General features: G+C 58.6%; 1 protein-coding gene across 1 annotated transcript in view; it reads right to left on the bottom strand.

The window, feature by feature from the left end:
* Positions 1-25,123, bottom strand: part of AGRN (agrin) — a 67,512-nt gene continuing 42,389 nt past the window's right edge. The window contains exons 7-38 of the mRNA XM_026051079.1: positions 25,020-25,099; positions 24,728-24,934; positions 20,365-20,586; positions 18,314-18,508; positions 17,211-17,411; positions 16,929-17,074; positions 16,684-16,789; positions 16,397-16,510; positions 15,511-15,675; positions 14,816-14,959; positions 14,429-14,553; positions 14,004-14,109; positions 13,435-13,818; positions 12,903-13,043; positions 11,564-11,691; positions 10,799-10,913; positions 10,388-10,507; positions 9,770-10,117; positions 8,730-8,922; positions 8,256-8,471; positions 7,843-8,072; positions 7,277-7,411; positions 7,053-7,152; positions 6,719-6,883; positions 6,261-6,372; positions 5,411-5,422; positions 4,725-4,841; positions 4,328-4,517; positions 3,615-3,702; positions 1,322-1,546; positions 624-727; positions 1-220 (exon numbers count right to left, since the gene is read on the bottom strand). Of these exons, the coding sequence (XP_025906864.1) occupies positions 63-220; positions 624-727; positions 1,322-1,546; positions 3,615-3,702; positions 4,328-4,517; positions 4,725-4,841; positions 5,411-5,422; positions 6,261-6,372; positions 6,719-6,883; positions 7,053-7,152; positions 7,277-7,411; positions 7,843-8,072; positions 8,256-8,471; positions 8,730-8,922; positions 9,770-10,117; positions 10,388-10,507; positions 10,799-10,913; positions 11,564-11,691; positions 12,903-13,043; positions 13,435-13,818; positions 14,004-14,109; positions 14,429-14,553; positions 14,816-14,959; positions 15,511-15,675; positions 16,397-16,510; positions 16,684-16,789; positions 16,929-17,074; positions 17,211-17,411; positions 18,314-18,508; positions 20,365-20,586; positions 24,728-24,934; positions 25,020-25,099 (5,092 nt within the window). The 3' untranslated portion in view covers positions 1-62. The remainder of the gene's footprint in view (positions 221-623; positions 728-1,321; positions 1,547-3,614; positions 3,703-4,327; positions 4,518-4,724; positions 4,842-5,410; positions 5,423-6,260; positions 6,373-6,718; positions 6,884-7,052; positions 7,153-7,276; positions 7,412-7,842; positions 8,073-8,255; positions 8,472-8,729; positions 8,923-9,769; positions 10,118-10,387; positions 10,508-10,798; positions 10,914-11,563; positions 11,692-12,902; positions 13,044-13,434; positions 13,819-14,003; positions 14,110-14,428; positions 14,554-14,815; positions 14,960-15,510; positions 15,676-16,396; positions 16,511-16,683; positions 16,790-16,928; positions 17,075-17,210; positions 17,412-18,313; positions 18,509-20,364; positions 20,587-24,727; positions 24,935-25,019; positions 25,100-25,123) is intronic.

Below are 25,123 nucleotides of genomic sequence, written 5' to 3'. Positions count from 1 at the left end.
AATAGAAAATAATTACAGCAATAGGCAGGAGGGCGGGAGGGAGAAGGGAGGGTCCCTGGGGTCTATTTGGCTGAGCAGTGTAATATCGTGGGGTGGTTTAAAGCGTCCTCCACCAGATGCAGGTCCCGGTGGTCCACSGTGACGTCCCTTATGCAGCCCACGAAGGCGGTGCTGAAGGCCTTGGGCAGCCGGTGCGCCACGCCGAGCTTCTCCATCCCTCCTGCAAAACAGCAGGCGTCGGGCGCGGGGAGAAAGGCCCTGCATCCACCGCGCCCCCAAACCGCAGCCGTGGGCCCGGCTCCTCGAAGGCACCCACAGAATCACAGCATGGCTGAGGTCAGAAGGGACCTCTAGRGATCATCTAGTCCAACCTCCTGCTCCAGCAGGGACACCCAGAGCASGKGGCACAGGGTGGCGTCCAGGTGGGTTCTGAAGACCTCCAGAGAGGGAGACTCCACAATCCGCCYGGGCAGCCTGTGTCAGGGCTCTGGCACCCTCACAGTAAAGAAGTTCCTCYTCACATGGAGATGGAACTTAATGGCCCAAAGAAACTGGTGTGGGAGCATCGCAAGGGCCAGCGGGGCCTCTGAGGGACACATGGAGAGGGTTGTGCTCCTGCTTACCCAGCCACAGGGCCCCGTCCGTGTCCAGCTGCGTCGCACCCAGCGGAGAAGAACCAGAGACGGGGGCTTCGTTGCCGACTTGCAGGGAACCCTCTCTCTGCACCCTGTCCCAGGAGAGGGAAGAAGGAAGGAAAGACCATCAGGAACCTCGGCTGCAATCCCTGAAAGTGCCCTCCATGCTAAAGCTGGGCATTGGGCACCAACTCCCTGCTCCATCCAGAGGGCTTCCATCCAGCATCCGCCCCAAGCTCCTGCAGATCCATCCTGCTAAGGGCCATGTTTTCCCTCCTAATTCCTGGAGAGCCATCAGCAGAAATCCCCGGCGTGCCAGCCATGCCATCTGCTCACCACTCCCCCTGGTACCACCAAAAATAAAAGCCACCCAAGCGCCGGGACAGCTCGGACCCAACGTGGACAAGATGCCGAGCTAAAATAAAAGGCATGGAGCTTTCGTACCTCCTCCAGACTTGCCCCTTTGGTGCTTCCTAGAAGCCAGGGCAGGCCTGTCACAACACGCGTCCCTCCACACGGCATTGCCCGCGTGCCTTTCCTCTAACGCTGTCCAAGAGGATGACTGGCCCTTGGGGATCCGAGGGCACGAAGCCAAGGCCATGACTCAGGTTCCCAAGGCTTGACCGCATCCAGGGCTGGCCCATCCCGGAGCCATGTGTCCCAGACCTTCCCGCAAGCCTCCGCACCTGGATGCCTTGATGTGAATCCAGCGGTTGGTGTTGACGGGCACGGTGGAGCGCAGGACGACGGGCTTGGAGCCCAGATCGTAGGTCATCTGCACGAAGCCATCCACTATGGCTAGGGCGATGTAGTCCGAGCGCTCCAGCCCCTTCCCRCTCCACAGGATGAGCCCCTGCGTGGCTTCCGTTTTGATGCTGAGCTCAAAGTGGTTCGACTGCAGGGCCTTCTCGCTGCGCCAGCAGGTGGGAATGGGGGAAAATGGAGTTAAAAATGGGGCTACAAGAGCACCAGGCAGCCAATCTGCCCCTCAACTAGGTCCTAGGATCCCAGAAATGCTGCAAGAAGGGGCCCCAGGAGGTCTCTCAGCCACCTCCCACCAAGACTAGAACTTGAGGAGGGCCACCAGGACTCTGGCCAGCTGAGACTGGAAACCCTCAAGGGCGGCACTCGCCCACCTTCCTGTGTGGGACTGCAGATGTCCTGGGAATTATTTTTTTTTCCCCCATCAGCATCCAACTTGAAGCTTGTAAGATGCAACCTGGGGCTACTGACCTCAGCTTCTGCCCTCCTTGGACCAAACCAGGGAAGTCCTGGTTGGGTCTCCAAACGTGGAAGGAGGAAGTCTATTAGGTGGACCGATGAGCAGTGCCCTGCCAGGAAGAGGGTTTTCCCCCACTTTGGCAACCTCATCTTTGCTCAGTCCCTCTTGGAGCAGGCAAAGGGCCCTGGGCAAGGAGCCACAYTGCCATGGGGAGTCACCATCCCCTTTCCTTGGGATGCTCCAGGACACAAGCGCACACATAGACCAGACAACACGGACGGCTCTTTATTCCCAAGGGACACCACACACTGGACAAGGTAACTCGGTAGAAAGCCAGAGGGGTGGATGASGAGGACACGCACGGAGAGGAGACGCGGCTGCAGCGAGAGCGGAGCGGGAGCCGCGAGCAGCAGGCCTGGACTCACCTGAGCTCCAGGGCAGAGTCCAGCGTGCCGGGACTTAGAGGCAGGAAGAGAGGGGAGCATGCGATAAGCACAGGGCAGGGGACCCCCTTCCTCCCACCCACGCAGGCGGGGAGCACTCGCACCCCGCTGGATGCCTCCTTCCCGGGCACTATTTCATGCAGACCTGGGGCTGCTGCTTTGGGACGGGGATCTTTGGGATGAGATCCCATGTGGGCCAAAGGCAAACGGCCACCGACATTCCCGGGGCAGCCTGGGGCACCTGGGCAGTAGGGTGGGAAAGGGGAAACCCAGCACTACAGCTGTCTTGCTGGCATTGCCCGCAAGGACCATCGTTGCAACCAGCTCCAATTATATATTTATGTGCACATTTAAATAAAATGCATGGGGCATGTCCCAGCCAGCAGGATCCAGGAGCAACTGGAGCGCAAGCCGTGCCCAGGACACGGCCCGATATCTGCCTGGGGGCCGAAGAAATTGCTTTTTATGGGCAGCCTGATGGAGCCTTCTGGGTCCTGAGCGCTGCTGCCAAAGGCTTCCGTAAGGATTTGGGGAGTTCTGCTTCCTTGCAGGACAGGGCATGCACAGTGAAATGCCACGGGCTCAGCTCTGCAGTTCACAGGCTGCCAACATGCACACGTGCACGGAGAGCGCCCAGCAGAGCTCAGCTTGCATGAAACGAGCCCCTTATCACACCTTTTCCTAATGGGAATGCTGGGCTAAGGCAGGAGTCACGGGGGACTTTCTTCCTCATYGCTTAAAGCGAGGCTAAATGGCAGCCTGCTCCTGGGACAACGCGTGACAGCAGCAACGTGTGACCTCCTCTGTGCCAAGGCTCCTCTGGAGCCTTTAGAGTTGTGGCCAGGAGCAGGGAACGCCGCTCTCGGAGCACCCCTGCATCCCCCTCCCATGCCGGGCAGCGATGGGGTGTGGGCAGCACGGTACTTACGCGGGAATCTCATTGGTGACGTGGCTTGAAAACAAAGAGACAAGGACGTTGAGAGGAGACAGACACACAGACACACGGACAGCGGCTCCGCGGGGACGCTCACCTCGGCGGAGGGACACGGGCGGACTTAGCGCTACGGGGAGCACAGGATGCAAGGGGACGGACGGGACGTGCTCTGCACGGCCGCACACTGAGCGGTCCACAGGGTTGGGGGGCTGAAGGGGACTCCAGGGCTCTGGAGCACAAGGTGCCACAGGTCTGGAGAAGCCCCCAGGGGACATTAACCACCACACAGGGCAGAATGAGGATAGGAGATCTCTGGCCTCTATCTCTTGCTCCTGTTAACAGTCTTGATTGGCCCTGGTTCAGCAGAGCAGCCAAATTACCTCTTTGTCACAGCGTTGTGGTACTCCATGTAGGTCCTACCATCAAAAGCAATGGCCTCTGCATCTCCCGCTGCCTTCTCAATGAGCACTGYGGGGAGAAAAGGAGCCATCAGGCAACACAGCACGGCTTGTGCTTCCTTGGAGACCAGGAAAAAGCAGCCCTTCATACTCAGCTTTCCCAACAGGACGAGGCACAGAGGCCTGTGGCATCCCATGGGACAGGTCAGCACCCTGCAAGGCTTTGAAACTTGGGCCAGCTCCCTGTTTTACAGCAAGCTGACCTAGAATTTGCAGCTGTGTTGYTCTCCTGGATCCTCAGAGGAGGAACGCAGCTTGGTGATGGCCCAAGAATCAAACTCGGGGAGGCAGCAAGAAAAGAAACCCCAAAAGTGGAAATGTTCAGAATCACTCAGGGTGAATGTGCCACAAAGCTAAACCCTGTCTCTCTGTGCCAGGGGGCTAAACCTGCAACCTGAAACGGTCAGAGAGCACCAGGCAGTGACAGGGCTGCGTGACCTACCCGYGAGCAGCAGCATTTGCCCTGCTACAGGCAGCACAACGCACGGATTCCCGAGCGAGGCAATTCCTGGAAATACCCCATCCATCCCAAATCCCTCCCACCAGCCAGGGCACGGACAAGAGCTCCAAGGTGCAGTTTTGCTGCAGCATCTGGGTGGTGGGTGGCGSGCGCGGGACCCTCGCGTCGGTCTCACCTTTCTCGCAGCGCGCCCCCGAGAAGCCCCGCTGGCACAGGCACTCGTAGCTCTCTAGCCGGGGACTGCAAGTGCCCCCGTTCTCGCAGGGGGCCGGCTTCTGGGTGCAGGGGTGGCCTCGGAAGGAGGAGACCGCGATGGCGCTGCGGATGTTCTCCTCCTTGAGGATGGGCACCCCCTTGACGGAGATCTGGATCGCGAGGAAGAGGAAGCACAAATCAGCCTGCAGCACCTCATCTCTCCACGGAGCACATGGTGGGAAGAGGACAGTGTCCAACTCCACCTCCCACTGGTCCCTGGGCTCCATCCATCCCCTCTAGGTGTGCCCCATAGGCACGTGGACCTGAGTGTCCTCCAGCACTTCCCATGCGGATGGGCACCTGCATTGGAGCCTTACCCTCTGCACAGCSCCCTCCAAGCTCGTGGAGATGGCGGCGGCTCGGGCCAGCTTGCTGAAGTCAGGGGCTCCCCCCACGTAAGAGGGCTCCTTGAGGTTCAGGAAGGTGTGGGGCACCTGGGGAGGAGAGCACAAAGGGTGGGAGGGGACAACATTGTCCCTGAAGTTGGCAAGGATGCATCRGGCATCACTCTGCAGGGACTCAAGGATCCTGTCCTTGTAAAGTCCCCGTCCTTGTAARGACCCCCTTCTTTGATGTCCCCCATCTTTGACATCCCCCTGCATCCCTGCTGCGCAGCACAGAAGTCCCTAGGGAATCTCCAGTCACACTGGGCACAGAGCAGGAGGGATGTCCCTTCCTATGTACCCAGGCGGGACCCAGAGACACAGCAGCGAGGCAAGGGTGCAGTTATATGAATCATTAGCTAATGCTTTGTGGAGTTAACACACCAAAAATGACCAGATTAATTAAAATGCTTCTGGAAAAAAAAATATGTAATAATCATCTAAAAAGTAATGAAGGAGCGGGAAATAAGCGTCTCTAGTCTACAGGGATCCTAGAGCTGCTTGGTCAGAGGAGAAGGAGATGGGTGAAACACTGAGATCYGGATGGAAAACAGACACAGAAATAAAACGTGCCAATGGCAGATGAGATGGAGGTGCAGTGGCTCATACTTATCTTTTACCTTGCGGGATTTCTGGGATCCAGACAGCAGAGAAGGGAAAAATACAAATGAAAATCCAAGAGAGAGAAAGAGAGAGAGGGGAGATCAGTGGATACCATCATAACATGCAAGGTTGCAAGCACACGGGCTGCRGTCAGTGCCCAGGAGCTGGCGATGGGAGCTGCACAAGGGGATGCTGCCACCCTGGTATAACCTTAATTTGGAAAGGAGTTTGGAAAGAGGAGAGCAAGGGAAGGACAAAAAGCCCCTCCTTTACATGCCATACGGGTATGGATATGAAAGACCCAGGGAYTGATCCAGATGTGAATCCAGCTGCCCGGCCACACGGCTGGAGGCGAAGGAGCAAGGTCCTCCTCCTGCGTTTCCAGGTKGATTTCAGGGATGAGTTCAGCAGCAATGGGGTTTGTGGGTGGGTTTTCCTGTATTCTCAGCTTCACCGCTGGAAGGTGGATGGGAGGAAGGCCAGTGACCCTGCCATGAAATCCCACGGAATTGGTGTTTGTGCAGAGAGAAGCGCAGAGGGGAGAGGGCACGGAGAGAGGCCAGAGGGACAAGCTGCTAGCTCGGAAACGGAGCAAAGGCGGCACGGACGCACTCAGCAGCAACGGCACAAACGGATTCCTGCTACTCAGTGGCTTCTCCCTGGCCTGGCTCTTCACAGGGGAAATGCTCCTGAGCCCCATCAAGGCACTGCTTGACAACCACCACTTCTTTCTCTTTTCCCACTCCTCCCATCCACATGGAAGAAAAGTCCATAGGGCTGAGAACTGCTCATTTCGTTTCACAGAAAACAGGAGCAGGGCCYGAACCCTCAGAGCTGTGTGGGGCTCCTCTTGGCCTCCCAACTTACCGGCGACTCTCCCATCACCCTCTCGCTGCTGTTGATCCTCATCACCCCTTTGCGGCCGTTCCTCTCCAGCAAAACACTTATCCACGTATTGAGGGGCACTGGCTCTTTGCTCCTGGCAGTGGGAAGGGAAGACACATCTGAGAGCTCTACCACGGCCACCTGCAAACCCCTCTTGACCAGCCTGGGATCTGCCCAAGCCACCGCAGCTTGAACGGCTTGGGTTGCACCAGCTCGCAGCTCTAGAGAGCCCAGCACTAGACCACAAGATACCCAAAGCCTGGAGAACATCAGCCCAGCTCTGCTCCATGGAGGGTCAACAGGCCAGGAGCCACCAAGGCCAGCGTGAAACCTGCTCTCCCCTTTATATCCTTCTGGGGAGGAAGCTCAAAGCCAGTGCTGGTCTCTGAAGCCACCCCTGCTTCTGTCACCACTGTCCCAGTTCCCCACCTCATCCCTACCTGAGCACAGCTGCCCCTTTGCCCAGGTCATATCTGTACTCCAGGTAGCCGTTGTGCAAGGCTAGCGAGACAAAGTCCCCTTTGCCATCCGTCTTCTGCCCATTGTAGAAGATCATGCCGTTGGGGTTCTTGGCCAGGAACACAACTTCCATGGACATTTTGTCCCTGAGGAGAGATGAGTTAGTGACACTTTCCAAAGCGGTTGCCCATGTGCTCTCCCCTTCCTCCCTTAGATGAAGGGCTTGCAAGAAGACCTTCACCTGCCAGCAACTACAGGCATGGCATGAAGACCCTGCATGCTCGTGCATGCACCTCTGCTGCTCCAGGCACTTACTGCAGGTCAGGCACGAAGGTCTGCAGCCCATTCAGCTCCAGGTAGGAGGAGAAGCCGTTGAACTCCGGCAGGAAGGGGATGCTGTGGTCCTGCTCTGCCACTAGGCACAAACAGGGGAACAGTGAAGCCTGTGARGCCTCCTGGCCAAGCAGAGCTGAGGCCATGAGCACCTTTGGCTCCATGCCTTTCCCCGCCCACTCCTCTCGCCCCAGGCCCTGTCCCACCTCGCTCGCAGAAGTCTCCTTCCCGTCCCATGGGACAGGCGCACAAGGCACCTCCCTCCGGCAGCACCAAGCAAGTGGCGGAGACGTGGCAGGGCGTAGGGTCGCAGGGATTCCTCTCGTCGGCACACGTCGGACCTGCAGCAGACAAGGGCGTGCGCTTGGTGGGCACTTCCAACACTCCTTGGGCATGGCCTGAGGGGAGACAGCTCCATCCTGGGGCGTGTATAGGGTGGGATGCCTCTGGATGGTCCTGCCAGCCACCTTYCTAGGTCCTGGTCCTCATCTCAGGCTTGTATGGATAGCTGTTGGCCTAAATTTATTTGGCCTGAATCTATGAATAGCTTTAGGCCTAAATTCATTCATCTTCACTAGAAGTGGAGACCAGTGAAAATTTGTCTTCACTAGACGTATTTGTCTTCACTAGACGTTCACCCTACCCTCTCCCTGCAAGCCGCAGCAGACACCCCCACAGACCCAACCTCCCTCACAGCAGAGCCCGAGGGCTGGAGGAYGCCTTGGGGGTGGCCCAGGTGCCCCCTCCGTGCCCTGCGCCCCTCAACCCGCACCCGTGTAGCTGTGCAGACACTCGCAGTGGAACATCTCGGCCTCCTTCACGCGGCAGACGCCGCCGTGGTGGCAGGGGTTGGGGTGGCAGGGGTCGTTGCCGCACTCGCCCACGCCGCTGCCGTAGAGCACGTCGCTGCCCTTCTCCCGCAGCTCGTACATCTGGTTGTTGACGTCCAGGAGGCGGATGCAGCCCTTCAGGCCGGCCGTGGCCCCCGTGCGCTCCGTCACCCTGCGGGGACAAAGCACAAGGTGGTTGGGGGAACATCTACGGGCAAAAGGCCTCCCAGGCCCGGAGACATCCCCGTTCCCGGCCACCAACGGAGTCTGCAGGGGGCTGCAGGCCACCGCGACGCTTCATCCGTGGCCAGGATGCCACGGCCCGCAGGGCAGCGGTCCAGCGCCCGCTACTCACACGGCCATCTGGTCTTCTGGCGCACCTCCGATGAACAGGTCCGTGTCGAGGTTGAGCCCGTCCGTGCCCGTGGGGCTCTCGCCGTTGACGTGGGGCTCGCCGTCGACGGACAACATGCCGCTGCGGCGGTTGCGGTTCACCACCAGCTGGTGCCACTTGCCGGGCTCGACGCGGACCTTGCTGGTGATGATGCCCGTGCCGGAGCCGGTGTTGAACCTGCGGGAGGGTGCGCTGCGTTGGTGCCACGCTGCACTAACGGCACGGGCACCGTGGCATGAGGGATGCTGCATTCAGGACAAAGCTGGGACCCGCCAGAGCTCCAGACCCGCACAGAGCACATCCTTCCCCCATTCCTCAGCATTCAAGCCCTAAAAGGAGCCCTGGGGCCGGGCAATGAGGCTGCCCCAGCCCTTGTGCACGGGGCAGGTCCCCGGGCACCCACCTGAGCTCCACAACAGGTCCCTGGGCACCCACCTGAGCTCCACAAAGCCGCCCAGCAGCGCCAGGGAGATGAAGTCCTTGCCGCGGTTCTGCCCGTTGTAGAGGAGCAGCCCGCTCCGCTCGGCGGCGCGGAACTCCATGGCGATGCGCACCGTGTGGTACGCCTTCAGCATCTTGAAGGCCAGGTAGGACTTGCCACCAAAGCTGGGGATGAAGTACCTGACGGCTGCGAGAGCCAGGTGGGAGAGAAGGGAAGAGCGGCTGGAGTCAAGGTGGGGCAGGACATCAGGAAAAAAAGACAAGCTCATAGGTTTTCTAGGAAAAAACCTCTTACAACCAGCTAGAGCCTCCAGCATGGCACCAGCTTGCCACAGTGAGGGGGCAGGCCAGCACGGCATGGGGYAATAGTGCCTCAATTACCATCTCACATGCTCTTCTGCTCGAGGTAGCAACTACATCTGTGTCAGAGCAAGCAGCCCTCCCTGGCTTCGGGCACGGAGAGCAGCACACTACGTGGCTGAGATAAGAAAGCTCATGATTCCCATGCCTCAGGGTGCCCGAATAAGCGTGGCCAGGAAGAAACTGCTCCTGGCACCTCCTTGCCATAGAGCCCTGCGGTGCACACGTCCTACACCGGGCACGCACGACCTGTTCTTGACAGACACAAGAAAATAGGTTCAACAGAGTGCCGGGGGTGCGTGCATCGGGGCCAGCACCACGCACGGGGCTGGGTGTGGGGATGCCCCAAGCCTCGGCATCCCCATGCAGCCAGTGCAGATTCCTGGAGCAGGGACAACCAYGGAAAGGGCTACATGGGATGAAGCCCAATGTGTTCTTGCTAGCTGCAAATGATTGGAGAAAACACATATGAAGAGAGGCAACTATGCAGTGACACCGCAGCCTGTACTTGGAACTAGCAGTCAAAGGGACACGATTGCCCTGCCTTTGCCATCCTCGCTTTGGGTCCCCATGCCAGGGCCGCCAGCTCCCAGCAGCGATGCCGAGGAGCAATCCGGGTGCCCAGCTCCCAGCAGCGATGCCGAGGAGCAATCCGGGTGCCCGGAGCCACGGACCTTTCTCGCAGACGGCTCCTCCTTTGCCCGCCGGGCAGCTGCAGGTGAACTCGCTGCCATCGTCCTCGCAGGTGCCCCCGTGCAAGCAGGGGTGCGAGTCGCAGGGCCGCGGGGGCTTCCTGGTGGCCGGGGGCTGGCGYGGGGGCTTCCGCCGGCCGGTGACGGGGAGGGCGGCCGTGGGTCTCCTGGTGCCGGCGGGCGCTGCCGCCTTGGTGCCGGGCACGGCGGTGGCGTGGGGGCGCCCCGCGTGGGCCGTGGTGGCCGGGCTGTACCTCCGCGTGGTCGCGGGCGCCATGGTGGTGGCCGTGGTTGTGGTCATGGTGGTGGTGAAGAGCCGCGGGATCCAGTCTGAAACACAGACAGGGGGAGGAGGGCATCGGTACCTTGAAATTCCCACTGGGAAAAAAGAAAGGGAAACAGCCCAGGCTTTGGGGATGAGCACAAGTTTGGGCACACGGAACATCTTCCAAGCCCTGGCTCTGGAATGCATGGTGCACTGGGAAGCTCCTGATCACTTACTGCTGAAGATGAGAAGCTGAGACAGGATGAACCAGCTTATCCCTTTGGAAACCTATGGCAACGGAAGGGAAGTGAACACATTCAGCCAGGGGTGCTCACCAAAATCCATGAATTTGACATGCTCCTGCGGGGGCTTCTTCACCAGGATGGTCTTCTTCTTGGAAGCTTTGATCTGCTTCAGCAGGGCCTCCTGGACATCAGCTGCTGTGTAGGAAGTGGCTGAGCGTAGGAGGAGAAAGAGAAAAGGCAAGTGTGAAGATGCAGTCCCACCTAGGAGTCTTCCTGACCTCCCCACGACACATCCGAGCCATTCCTCTCCCTAAAAAACCCATTTCTAGCCTTCCAGGCACCAGCGTGGGGTGCTCCGCCTCCCAGGTTCTCACAGCATCTGCTGCTTCTTGCATCTTCCTGCTCCTTGCTCATGCTCATTTCTTATTTATACACCGCTGAGAGTACCATCAGGCAAACAGCGATGGCAGGGACAGGAACGGGGACAGGGGAGGGTCTTACCTGGGTCAAAGTGGGACTCCACAATGACACGGACAGCGCTGCTCTGTCCCAGGTCTCGGACACGGATGCTCTTGAAATCCTTCTTAACGTCAGAATGGCGGAAAAGCTCATCCAGCTACTTGGTCAGGGGTGGAGGAGGAAAAGCAAGCAAACTAATCAATGAGGGCATAAATTCAGGTTAAAGATCTTGGGTCTCAGTGGGCATCCTTGACTGCATCTCATTGCAGCCTGCGTCCAAACAGATGAACCAGCCAACGAGGCGCTCCGTGTGTGTTTGGATTCTCAGACTGAAGTCACTACTGCACTGGGAAATATTGTATTACAATACAGAACTTCACGGACCATCTGGTCCATATGCCAGGCACACATCTGCTTGTATGGCTGCACGGAGGGCTTGCCAACTTTTAAGTGCAGCTTGGAATCAGCTCTAAATACGTTAAACTCCTTGCAAAGATACTTTTGATGATACTTTGCATTAAGGCGAAGCCTCTTGTCCAAGCAGCCCCATACCACGGGGGGAAACACGAGCAGGCGAGCGTGCCCAGCAACATCATCACTTGCATGGACAAGCGCGAACATTGCTGATCAGCAGCCATGTGGAGAAGCTCTGCTCACTTCGGGAGGAGAGGACTACACTTTTGGAGGTCAACGTTTGTGTTTTAAGCATCTGTGTGTCATGATGCACATGGAGTGCAGGTATCTCTCTCCTTCAGCCAAGGTGGGAAATGCCCTAGCTGGAGTCCAGATCAAGTGCAAAGGACTCACCGCGCTCTCAATGCTCCTGGCTGTCTCCCCAAAGAGCTCGGATTTGGGGTCAGCCATCTCAGGGGTGTAGAACAGCTCCTGGCCTTCCACCTCCTCCAGGATGAGGACTCCTTGGAAGACTTTGGTAGCTACGGGAAGGAGGGCAAACAAGAAAAGCCCTTTAATTCGGCTCGTGGGAAGGCGGGCGGCAGAGAGCGCTCAATCCCTGCGGGAACGGGGTGATGGTGGCATGTGGGTAGTGCCAGTGTTGGGGTTAGTCTGGATGGGTCTGGGAGGAGAGCATGGAGGATTAGTATCGGAGGGTGCTGGATGGCAAAGACCAGGCTGGAGATGGCAGCTTTTACCAGACAGTTTCCTGTGAGCTCCGGCCCGGAGAGCAGCCCCCCTGCACCGGCTGAGCGACAAGAGAGACACGTTAGCCAGAGCAGCACCCATCAACGCGGCAGCATCGGGCAACGGAGGGAAAACAGGGATGCTGGGAACGGAGAGGACCTATCCCTGCTGCCAGAAACCAACCGAGGCTGTGAGAGGAACCCAAGGTGTGGTTCCCTACCAAGGAAGCTACGATAGTAGCTCCAGAAAGGTCCTTGCTGTGGATGTCTGCATGGGAGCTCCATGGCAAGGGTCCCTTGTCAGGTTAAAAGGGGAGCCGGATGTTCTGCTGGAAAATCCAGCTTCCAGTTCCAAAAGGACAGTCAGAAAGACCCCAGTGAGCAGTCAGGAGGCACCCTAGGAGACTAAGGCTGAGCACGCAGGACACCCACTATTCTGCACTGAGCAGGGTGGCTCTGCAAACCCTCACAGTGTGAAAACAGGCGTGGGAGGGAAAAGCTGATGCCATCCAAACCGGGAGAGAAATGCACATTTCTCCCAACCTGGGCATGAAAGAGCTCAAAACTCCTAGGAATTCCAGCAGGAACAGAGGGGCTCTCCTGGCACTAAGCTGCCCTGGCAAGCCCAGTCTCTCTACAGTGCAAAAGATGTAAAAATTCCCACTGTAAAAGATGGAAGTGGGAATCTAGGCAACTCTCCCTCTTCTCCCCCCGCACCAGTCCTGATCTCTGTGTAAGACTAAGCAGAAAAGTCCATATTTTTAAGGCAATAACAACTAAGGCAGAAAGTGGCCATCCAGACAAACCTGCACATGCTCTCCTGCCACCACAGACCCAGGACATCCATGGGAACCTCCTGCTCCGAGATGGACACAGGGACAGGGCTCCCTGCCACTGGGGGAGAGCCGGGCAGCTCTCAGCTTCATCATCCACCCCGCTGTGCCCTGCAAAGCTCCGGCCTCACTCCTGACCACCGACACGGCGCCCGGCCCCGAGGACAAACTCACCAGGACAGTTGCTGCCTTCTGCATCCGCAGCGGCGGTCTTGCCATCGGAGCAGCATCCGAGCGGGGTGTTGTAACACGTAGCCCTCTCGATGGCTGGCGTGGGGGTTACCTGGCTTTCTTCCTCCTCCTCCTCCTCTTCCCCTGCATGGCATTTAGAAGAACATTCACCAGTGGGAGACAGGAGCTCAGTTCCATGTTAAGAGAACTGGGCTGACAGCCCCATGTTAGAAAACCTACACCACGGGGAGTTCAGGTTGATATTAGGACAAAAATTCCACATGAAAGGGGTAGTCAAGCATTGGAACAGGCTGCCCAGGAAAGTGGTAGAGTCACCATCCCCAGCAATGTTCAAGAAATGCGTAGATGAGGCACTCGGTGACATGGTTTAACAGGTATAGTGCTGAGGGACTTATGGTTGGACTCAATGAAGGTCTCCTCCAACCACAAAGATGGAACGATTCTACGAGGAAGCTTCGTGTCTCGAAGCCATGCCGTATCTCTCAGCAGACCTCCCACGTCCAAGCACACTCACCAGCAGACCCTGCCCCGCTGGCCTCCTGGTCTCCGCTGCTGCCCATCTCCTGGTCTCCACTGCCGTCCGCGCTGCCGGACTCGACGTAGGCAGGCTGGGTGGTGGCCAGGACCACGGGTGCCGTCGAGAGGGGCCGCACCGTGGTCTTATGCACCCCATGGGTCACCCATGGCGTGGTGGCCGGTCTGGCGGTTGTCACGCGTCTCGTCGTGCCGTGACCTCTCGCGCTAGGCCTGGCTTCCAAGAGCAGCGAGCTGGTAGCCACCTCAGTGGGCTCAGGAGCCTGGGTAGTGAGCCGGAGCAGGGGAGGAAGAATTAATTTGTCCAGGGGAAGTGTGGGCAGGGGTCTGGGCGGTGTGGTGTGGCTTGCATGAGTGATGGTCTCTGAAAGGAGCAGCAAGACAGGGTGGTTAAGGGGGAAGGCTGGAAGAAGAATGGTTGCAAACCCTCAAGCATCTGCCCGGGGCAGAGCGTTAGCTGTGCCATGGAGGGACGATGAGGAGCCGCAGAGGGTGGCAGTCCGCGTCGGGGCAGGAGAGGTGGCACTTCCACCCGCCAGGGACACTCACCGTGGCACTGGCCCGCGTGCTTCACCGTGATGACCTGTCCCTGCCGGCACGCAATGGTCTTCAGCTGGCACTGGTCCCCATATGTGACACCGTCAGAGCCACACACCTGGGGGGGCAGAGGGGAGATGGAAAAGCGTGCGTTAGGTCCCTGCTCTCCTCCAAATTTTAGACCAAACCAGCCCATTTCTACGTGCTAGGCAGGGCGGATGCCTTGCAGGGTCCTTCTGCATCGCGGGGGACGCAGGATGCAGAGGCCCAGGAGCAGAGCAGGGCACTAACCAAGCACAGAGGGAGCCCCGGGACATCCACGACCCACGCGGCGCCGTCCCCACGCGCCAACCACGGCGGTTGCAGGAGCATCGCCATCCTGCCCCAGCCCCACGTGCCCCCGCACGCCGAGCCCCCCGGCAGCCTCCCCCGCAAACCTTGGTCATGTTGGCCTCCGAGCAGAGCGGGGACGGGCACTCGCAGTGGGCAAAGCCATTGACCTCCACGCACGAGGCCCCGAACTCGCAGCTCATTTCCTCGCAGGATTTGGGCGCTGACGGGTCTGGGGTAAGGAGAGGAGGGGAAGAGGTAACAACGCAGACACCAATGACAAACCAAACACCCTATGTCCTCCGTGCAGGGGTTCAGCTCCCCAAGGGACCCTGCAGAGCAGCTCGGACCAGTGGCAGTGCCAGAGTGTCACCAAACAGAGGAGCAGCCTCTTTTTTCTCCCCAAAGCACAAGCGGGTGGGATGCCCTTCTCTCGTGTTGTCCCCTGGGATACTCATGTCCCAGCCTGTCCTGCTGCCATGGGGCTCCCTCACCTTTCTCGCAGCCCGTCATGCCCAGCTTGCTGCCATTGGGGCACTGGTTGCATTTCATGCCAGTGATGCCAGTCTTGCAGGAGCACAGCCCTGTCATCTGCTCGCAGTCATCACGCACCGAGCCCACCGGGTCACAGCTGCAGGCTGGCCAAGGAGGAAAGAGAGACCGTTCAGGTGGTGGCTTTGGCTGCAGACAACAGCAGACCCCAAAGGTCCCCCATTGAGTCAGAAGGAACAGACAGCTATCTTTAATTTTGGGGAAAGACACGCAGAATTGCATCCCAATAACACACCTTTCCATCCCAATAACACACCTTTCCATCCCAATAACACACCTTTCTCCCAGCCTTTCTTATTTAGCACTTATTGATCCTCTCACTTAGGTGTCCAATGGAGCTTGAAATGAGCTGGGCTTCTCTCCTGCTTTACTCCCCCATCTGCACGTGTCTGTCCCCAGTGAGATCAGCATCAAGAGGCAAAACGCTGCCTTGTCCCTTCAAAACGCTGCCTCATCCCTTCCCTTCCCAACCCATCCCTTGGTATCCACTTGCGGACACTGAGTGGGATCACACTTGGAAGTCACAAGTGGTGACTTCCAGCAGGCCTGGCCTTGAGGTTCACGTATTTAAGCCCCACTTATCCCCAGAGTGAGGAGGGCCGCCGGGAGAGGAGCCGGTGCAGGACGCAGCACTCACGCGTGCAGCCGCTCTTGCCGTCGGTGACGATGGCTCGGAAATTCCAGAAGCCGGGCTCGCAGCGGTCGCACTTGAGGCCCCCGACGCCCGGCTTGCAGGAGCACTGCCCCGTGGTGGGGTCGCAGGCCCCCCCGTAGGAGCCGTACGGGTTGCACTGGCAGGTGCCTGCAGGACACGTGGGGAGAGTGAGGGTCCTGGCCGCAGGGGAGGCTCCGGAGAGCCCCCAGCCCACGCACGGAGCTGCTGGATTTGCTTCAGGGATGGAAAACATCAGCCAACCCTCGTGTGCCCCAGCTGCAAGGCGGGGAAATCCTTGAGAATTTGTCTATTAACTTTGTGGACATCTGGAACTCCCAAATGGAACTCCCTTCTCACAGGAATGACCTCCATCTCTCTGGGCATCTCCTGAGATACCCAGTATGGACTCAGCAACACACAAGTTCTGAGCAACCACCTGAGTTAACACATTAAGAGTGCCTTGGACCAGGCAGGGACATGGTTTAGTAAGCATGGTGGTGCTGGGTTTACAGCTGGACTTGATGGTCTTGAAGGACCATAATGATTCTATGATTATTCTACAGATTCAGGACTTTAGAAAGGAGAGGAACATCACTGATAGGAAGCAGAGGAGCACCACCAGCAGATACAGGAGGCAAAGAGCGTGTGTGCACGTCTCCATGCACGTGTGGAGCCAGGCTGGAGGCTGCAGCAGAGCGAGGGGACAAACTGAAGGCCTCCTCACATGGGGAGGTCACTAGCCTTGCTGGGGAGAGACCACCTTCCTGCATCTCCTTTCGGATGGGGTCCTGAGCCCACCTGACCTCATCTCTGCTCACATCCACCTGCCTTACAGCTGCCTACGGCTGGGACCATGATATTCACTTACTCGGACACCCGGCTGAGCCCACTCCAAGCGCCAAGGTCATGTTATCGGGACAGCATCCGTAGACAGTCTGGCTGCAGTGCACGGCTGGCAGAGGCGACGAGGTCGTGGCGAGAGCTGTAGGGCAACACAAGACCACAGGTTACGTTGGCAGCTTGGAGCGACACGGACACTGCTGGTCCTTGGTGGGCATCTCCTTGCCGAGCCCAGCGGAAGAGCGTGGGGGACCAGGCTGGTGGGTGCATGGGGATTTGGAGCCCATAGGGTGGGCAACCTCGGACAGGACTCACCCCGACAGGCTCCTTGGCTAGTGACATAGAGGTCCTGGCGCTTCTCGCAGCGCGTCTTCTTCAGCTCGCACTCGTTGGCGTAGGTGACGCCGTCGGAGCCGCACACCTGCACAAGGGCAGGGAAGATGCCCAAACCGTCCCCAGCGGGGAACGCAGCTTCCCCATCCACGAGGTGTCCCCTCGTGCAGGGTGACAACAGGGAGAGGGACAAGGAGAGCAGGGGGGCAGCAGCGCGGGGCACGTACGGGGCTGCGCGGCACGGCCAGGCACGTGAAGTCGCACACGCAGCGCTCGTCCTCGGCGTCCTCGTCCCACCAGCCGCCGTACTGCCGGCACCGGTCCTGCTCGCACTCGCTGCCGTCGCCGGAGCCGGAGCCGCCCGAGCCGCACTCTGCGGCACAGGGAGCGCGTGGTGAGCAGGACCAAGGCCCCGGGGATGCGCACGGAGCCCTCACACGCGTTCGGGATGCATCCATCCACCCACCCCTGACCCACGAGGCCCGCAGGGGAGGCCAGTGTCCACATACCGTCCTCGCAGGGCCCCGCGCGGGCCACCTCGATGCTGCTCTGCTGCTGGCAGGCGGCGGCGCGCAGCTCGCAGGCGCTGCCGTAGGTGCGGCCGTCGGTGCCGCAGAGCGGGGCGGCGGGCTGGGGCGCGCAGCGCGGGCACACGCAGCGCCCGCCCGCGCACGTGCCGCCGAAGGAGCACACGCTGCCGCCGCACGACTCTGCAGGGCGACAGGGCACGGGCGCCGTGAGGCGGCGCGGGGACCCGCGCGTCCAGCCTCGGCGTGCTGGGCACCCGCCTCCCTCCTCTCCCGGAGCTGCTGTCGCTCAGTTAAGCTACAAAGACTCTGCAAGGGACGTGCAAGAGTCCTGAGCATCCCTGAGTCCTATCTGCACTCACGGATGGTGGTGGCCAATGAGTTTTTTTATGGGATACCCATGACAAACCCACCCACCTTCCTCCTCTCCTGGAGCTGCTGGTGCTCATTTAAGTCTGCAAAGACTCTGCAAAGGACGTACAAGAGTCCTGAAAATCTGAGTCCTATCAGCACCCATGGATGGTGGTGACCAATGCTTTTTTTTTTTTTATGGGACAGCCATGAGAAACCCCCTTTGCTCTCAACAGTGCAGTAACTCCCTCCGTGCAATGCTGCTGGAGCAGTGGAAGTCACCGTTACGCTTGCTCCTTTTTCTTGCCAAAACGCAGAGATCTCCATGTCCAGCTCACCCAATTCATCTGGACACGTTTGACATGGTCCCAAGCTTTCCTTTTCCTCATGTGTCATTCGTCCTAATGAAGGACTCGGGCAGGGCTTTTAATTCATCAAGAAATTAGCACAGGCAGAGGAGAAGGAAACGCATGAGCGGGCGGGGATTGATCCCAGGGGACAGAGAGGAGGGGAATCTACTGATACTTCCAGTTTTGGTGACAGCTGCTACCATGTTTTAGCCAGATTGTTCTGGGGACATGGGACATGCTCTGCACCATCTCCAGGAAGGCCTGGCCACATTTGCACAAGCAAATGCAATAAGGAGAGCGGCTAAAGGCCATCGCTAGCTGAACACCCACGCTCCGCAAGGCCACGGAAAGGAGCAAGGAGAAGGGACGAGGGGCCAGCCTCACCGCAGGGCCCCTGGGCGGCCACGCGGATGGGGCTCTGCTGGGTGCACGCGCGCACGTGCAGCTCGCACTCGCTGCCGTAGGTGACGCCGTCCGTGCCGCACACGGGCTGCGAGGAGGCCACGCACTCCGTGGGGCACACGCAGCGCCCCGTCTCCGCCTCGCAGATGGCCCCGAACTGGCACTTGCCGCAGCGATCTGCAGAAATAAAAAAACGGGAAATTAATGCAACGCCCGAGCATCAGCTTCCTATGGAAAACGCTGCCAAAGCGGCATTAAAACCTCCTTGCAACCTCCATCCCGACGTCAAGCCCTATGGGCACTTGCAGCTTTATAGGAAGCAAGAAGCTCCGGGATGCAAGGAGCAGAGGGAAGGTTTCCAGGAGCAAAGAAGGACAAGCGTGGAGGCAGGGGGACAATAACTATTCCTAAAAGCCATCGGGGCCAGGAGGAATTGCAATGAAATGTCATTAAATGCCAATATGGCTAGGTGGGAGGCAGGGGAGAGCGTGGGGCTGGGTGCATCTACAAGGAATATAACGTGCAATGAATGCACCAGAGCTCTGGCAGCACTGTGAGCCCAGGAGCTCTCCTCCCCTTGTTCACCGGCACGCCAGCAGTCCTGGGTAGATTTATAGCCCATTGTGCTCAGTTTACAGGGTCCTGTCACCTCCCCGATCAAGATGCTCAGCCTGCAAACACATGCACAGCACAAGTCCCAGCTCGGGTCACGCAGGACATTTATCCTGGTAATAACTTGCTAGGGTTGTGCTGGTGGCATCCAAGCAGCAATCTCCTTGCTGCTGATTCCCGGCTCTTTAGTAATTCATGGATTCATTTCCGCTTCGGGCAAAGAGCCCCCTCCCGTTCTCTGCCCTCCCGCCGATGCACCGGGAATCTGGCTCAAGGATGGATTTGCTCACTCTCCTCGCACGCGGCAGCCGCTGCCTTTGTGCAGCGAAGGAGGAGGCCGACGGGACTGTGGTGGCTGCTGAGGAGCTCCCTAATCCGCAGCACGAAGCCTGCGGTGCATCCATGCTCCGTGCATGCCCGGGAGCAGCTCCCTCCTCCAGGGCACCAGCTGCACGTCGCCTCAAGCTGAAGCACCATTTCCCCCTGTTGTTTTCCCTGCAACTGCCTGGAATTCATACCAATGTTTCCTTCCAATATGAATTCCAGGGGGGAATCTGCTCTGCTGCAGCAAGAGGCTCCTGATGCTGCTGGTGCCTTTTATTATTTGAAGGATTTCCTTTCCTTGCATAGAGTTATGAACCTAAGGGATCAGGCGCAGTTTTGACCACAGCAACCTCAGCAACGCCCATCCCAACAGGCCCTGGATGGAGAAACGGGCACCAGCTCTTACTCTGCAGCCCGAGGACCGAAGCAGAACGACTTCATTTCGGCAAAACCGCCGCGGGCCCAACCCCGAGCATCCCGGCAGATGCATCACAGGGAGAGCGCGGCCAGCGCGGGCTGTGCCTGTGTGCAAACACTAAACAGCAACACAGACTGGCAAAGAAATAGGCAGATTGCAGAAGGAAGAGCTGTGTGGGGGGCTGCCTGAGTCATATGTGTGTAGAGGAACCAGGAGACGAGGACAGGCACCACAGCACTGCTTGGCTGGTGCTACTGGGTCTGCAAAGCTACCCGGCTGGTTAAGGGCACTGCAGGCGGCAGGGCCAGGGCTGGCTTGCAAGGGGATGCCCTTTTTATCCATTTTATCCTAAAGTTTCCCCACTTCCCTGGCATTCCCTTAGTGAGGAAGGCAGATTTCAGACCCACTCGCGTCTTCTCTCCCTACATCCCCACCCTGCCAGGCTCACTTGATTTTTAAGGCAACGGATGGTAGGGAAAGGCCCCCCCAGCCCCTGCACTGCTGCCTCTCGTGCCCATCTCCCTGATGCTTCATGACACACCAGACGGGCGATGTATCCGTGACAGACTCCCACCACCCTCGCAATGCACAAAAGAGCCCAAACAGCCTTTTTTTCCCCCCTCCCCAGCCAGTCGCAGCCCGCACGGGCAGCACGAGGAGCGTGTGCCGGCGTCCTTACCGCAGGGTCCCTTGTGCTTCACCTTGATGTCCCTGCGCAGCACGCAGGCCATGGAGCGCAGCTCGCAGGGGTTGCCGTAGGTGCGCTCGTCGGTGCCGCACACGGGGTCGTAGCGGCCCTGGCACACCTGCTGGCACTCGCACACGGCCTCCTGGTTCTTCACCACGCACGTGGCGCCGAACGTGCACTCGGCGCTCAGGCAGGGGCTGGGGGCGCCCAGGTCTGCAGGGAGGGCGACGGAGAAGCGCCGGGCTCAGGGCACGGCCCGCTGGTGGCCCTTTGCCACCCCAAAGCCAGGGCCAAGGCGCAGCATTCCCAGCCTTGCCCTCCGCACCAGCTCGGCATGCCCGGCTCTGCATCCTTCCCATGCACGGGGAGGTCGGGGCGAGGAAGCACAACCCTTTTTCCTTGCAACTCATGAGCAGAATATTAGTTTTCCACCCCTCTGTCCTCATTCTAGCTACTTGCTGCCTTGAGGATGCAGCCAAGGCCTTGCAGGAAGGTGGGACCAGCCTTGCAGATTTCATATGGGTTTCTGCTCAAAAACCTGCTATTTTGAGGCTCAAAGTCTCTTTCTGCAGAGCCACAAGCCTCCCTGTGAAGTCCAGCCTGAGCAATCAGCCCTAGGGCAGCAGGAAGCACAGGAGGCAGGGGAAAGAAGTCCTCATCTGGGGCCTCCATGGGTACCAGCACTGTGGGATAACACAGTTAGTGTCCAACTGGTACCAGCTTCCAATCCTCAGCAGCCAGACAGGCTGCAGAGCGACAATCTACACCCCTGGGCGCAATTTCCCCCCTAAATTTCCCCCTAACACCTCCCATGACCATGGCCAGCAAGACTGGGGTTGGAAACGATGTCTTACTCTGTCTCTCCTGCTCTCCCCTTTCCCTCCTCTTGCATGTCCTGGTGGGAATGCAAGGGATGAAGGCACTTGATGTCCTCAGACATCCTCGAGCAGAGCCCTGGGGGTCCCTGCAGACGGATAACACCCTGCAGCATCGCGTGCAGGCTGAGACAGAACCTCCTCCGCTCGCTTAATGAAGCTGCTTAATTAAAGCCGGTTGGGGAGGGGGCAGGGAACAGACAGAGAGAGCATCCTCACCAGGCACGGACAAGGACATATGACAACAGGGATGCAGGGGACAGAATGCAGCAGAAGCGGGTGGATGCAACAGGCAGACGCAGGACGGCCTTGGTGACAACCAACACAGCAAGGCGGACACGGGGCAAGGGCAGGGAGAGGGAGCAGGAGCCAAAGTGCGGAGTTGGGATCCCTGCTGCCACCCAGGGAGAGAAGGGCCCCTACCAGGGCACCCACAGGGCTGAATGTTGAATCTGGCCTCTGGGAAGCACCTATGGAGCCGGAATGTAGAACCCGGGGATGGCAGAAGAGTAGGGCTAGGGAAGGGGGGCAGTGCAGGCCAATGGCCACTACTTCAGCCCTTCCTTCCTCATCCATTTGGCTGCAGCTGGAGGGTTTCCAGTAGCTCCAGAACAGTCAGGACACCCGCCACAGGGAGCAGAGACAAGCCACCAAGTCCCCGGCAGGCAGAGGTCTCTGGGAAGGAGGACATGGGTGGGAGAAGGGGGTTCGTCATGATTGAAAGACCAGGTAAGATCAGGAGCAGCCCAAAGTCACATCTCAGGCAACCTGGACTCGCTGAGGAGCGCTGGGTATCCCCCGGCCTCTGTTTCTCGTCTGTGAGGGTCAAACCCGAGCAAGCATTAGGAAAGACCCCACGGCATCGCAAGGCATTTTCATTCCAGCAGGAAGTGCTCGGGAAGAGGAACAAACCCAGGGCCATGTCTCCATCCTAGGGGCTCTTTAGCAAAACCAGAGCAGAGGGGAGCAGTGGCAGGACTGCCACTGGCTACGGAGAAGGGAAGCAAGCCGACCTCCTAGCAGAGATGTCCAGATAGGAAGGGTGCTGCGAGGACACAATTCCTTTCTCCCAACAGGCAACACTGTAAAACACAAGACACAGACAAGAAAGGAAAGAAAGAGCAGGGGAGAGAAAGAGTGGAGAAGGAAACACGAAGAGAAGCAGCAGGGAGGAAAAGACAGATGCAACTATAGAGACTTGCCCTCCACCTCCTGTCCAACGCCTCATCCCATCCCTGCTTTCTCAGCTTTATCGTGGGCAATCTCTGGCTCCTGACACAGACACAGAAGTAGAAAGGAGTTATAAATCAGGCCTGGGCTGTTTTGCTTGGCTTTGCCTCCTTTGCCATCCCGCTGGGGAAGAGCACGAGAGCCGGGAGCTCCCTAGGCAGGTGTTTGTGCAAGATTAAAGTACGTCTCTGCCATTGCAATAAGGGTCTGTCTTGTTCCCTTCCTTCCACGAGACTCTGGAAGCGTGGTCCTGGCTGTTTGTGGGATGCTCACAATAAGGAGCAATAAGGTGAAATACCTGGCTTCACTGCGGTGGCTGCTGGTTGCAAACAGACCTTGCAGGTCGCTCAGCCCGCTTGCCAAGAGAGCCCTGCCATGGGCTGAGCGCTTCTGCTGCACCCTGCATCCCACAAAAGCCTTGGCCAGGATGCCAGGGATGAGAGGAGTGATCACCAGCATGCAGGGATGACCCATCTGGATCCAGAGCATGAAGAAACAACATCGCTACCATCTAAATTTGCCTTTCCTTCTGCACTGGGGACATGCAAGAGGAAGGATGAGCTCAGAGAGCCTTGGGATGGTCTCCATCATATGGATTTAGAACCTCGGGGATGTGGCAGAGCCAGCCCACCTGGGCACGAGCCTTCAGCTTCACTCCTCTCCTTCCTCAAGGAAGGAGCCTGTGATGTTCCCACGCCAACCACGAGACCTGGAGCTCGAGGAATAAACCTGCAGCTGCACAGCATGGGGAGGGAAGTAAACCCAGATGTGCCAATGCGCACGGCTTCTTGCGGAGCTCTGCTGGTCCCCATCCAGCACCAGCTTCCAGGATCACACAGAGGAATAAAGAGCATCTCTGCTGCTCTTGTGGAAAAAACCTAGGGAAGCAGCTCCTAATGGCTCAACAACCAGAAACACACTGGAAGGAACGATTAAAAATAGCAGTAGTGATTATTTTAAGTGGGATTTTGGGAGCATGACAGAATTTTCAAGCACCTGGGGCTGTGATATTAAAAACCCACTGCAGGAGCCCAAAGCCAGCAAATCAGACCCCAAATTCTAGCCTATTCTGGCCAAAATACCGCTCAAAATCTATTGGTACTTTAGAAGGCTTGATATATCTGATACCTTCTAAAGTATCAGCTTAAAACAGGACACAGTTTTATATCTCTAGCAGAAAATAGATCCAAACCAAAATAAGCAGCCAGACTCATGCAAATCAATCCCATGACCGTGTTTAGCCTCCTCCAGTGTCTGTGCATTAATTAAAAAAATCAGATATTCCCAGCACCATAGGAAACCCAAGACCCATCCTATCCACGAGCCTGCACAAGCTTCCATCAGAAAGGCCAAGAGCTTCTCCTGGAGACGAGACAAAGCTGTGGGGAGCTCCGGAGAGCGAGGAGATCCTTACGGAGAGCACCTGGAGCTGAAAGAAGCAGGCAGGGATGGAGGGGAAGCGTGGAGGGAGATTGGGACTGGCACTACCCTTGGAGGAGGGATGAAGAGCATGGGCTGCAGAAGGATGAGCTGGTTGAAGGGTGAATGAATGAGAGGAACGGACGGGACATCAGAGACACTCTGGATTTGTTCAAACACAGAACGATTCTTCACATTGATAACGGACACAGTAGATGCAGACAAGACCACGCACAGGTAACAGACCACTGGCAACTGCTGGAAGGAGAAAAAACAGAGGGCTGGAGCTGGCTCAGCCTACGGGACCCTTCGTACAACCTACCTGGAGCATCTCCACAGGATGCCTGCCGGGAAGGGGCCAGCAGCGGCCGGACACAAGGGAAGAAGAGGGGCAGGAAGGGGTTGGCATTGACCGGGAGCAAGGGAAAAAGATGGGATGGGAAGGGATCAGCACCGGCAGGACATAAGGAAAGAAGAGGGACAGGGAAGGGGCCAGCACTGGCCATGAGCAAGGGAAGGAGAGGGGCAGGGAAGGGGCCAGCAGCGGCTGGACACAAGGGAAGAAGACAGAATGGGAAGGAGTGGGCACCGGTGGGACACAAGGGAAGAAAACAGGATGGGAAGGAGCAGGCACTGGCCGGACACAAGGGAAAAAGAGGGGTCGGGAAGGAGCCGGCACCGGCGGGACACAAGGGAAGAAGCAGGGCTGGGAAGCGGCCGGCACCAGCCGGGCACAAGGGAAGAAGACGGGATGGGAAGGAGCCGGCACCGGCGGGACACAAGGGAAGACGCGGGGCCGGGGAGGCCGGCGCAGGTGCCGCGGCGCTTACCGCAGGGCCCGCGGTGCTTGACGGGCAGGGCGGCCTGCTGGCGGCACTCGGCCTGGCGGCGCTCGCACTCGCTGCCGTAGGTGCGGCCGTCGCGGGCGCACAGGGGCCGGTAGGCGCCGTCGCAGGCCACGCGCTCGCAGGAGCAGCGCGCGCTGCCGCGGCGGTTGAGGCACACGGCGCCGAAGCGGCACTCCTCCTGGCAGCGGTCTAGGGGAGGGAAGGCGGCCACGCTGGCACCGGGACGAGCCACGCTCCCTTCCCAGGGGCACGGCGGGGGAAAGCCCGTACTTACCCTGCGGCTGGCACTGCCCCGAGCGCACCTTCTGCAGGTCGAGGCCGCGCAGGGCCGCCGAGCGCGCCATGACGCACTCGCTGTCGTAGGTGACGCCGTCGTCG

Source organism: Nothoprocta perdicaria, unplaced genomic scaffold, assembly GCF_003342845.1.
Source record: "Nothoprocta perdicaria isolate Ctin4 unplaced genomic scaffold, notPer1 scaffold_72, whole genome shotgun sequence".
Taxonomy (NCBI): Eukaryota; Metazoa; Chordata; class Aves; order Tinamiformes; family Tinamidae; genus Nothoprocta; species Nothoprocta perdicaria.
Note: the sequence above shows the minus strand (reverse complement) of the source record. Positions and strands in the feature narration are given on the sequence as shown.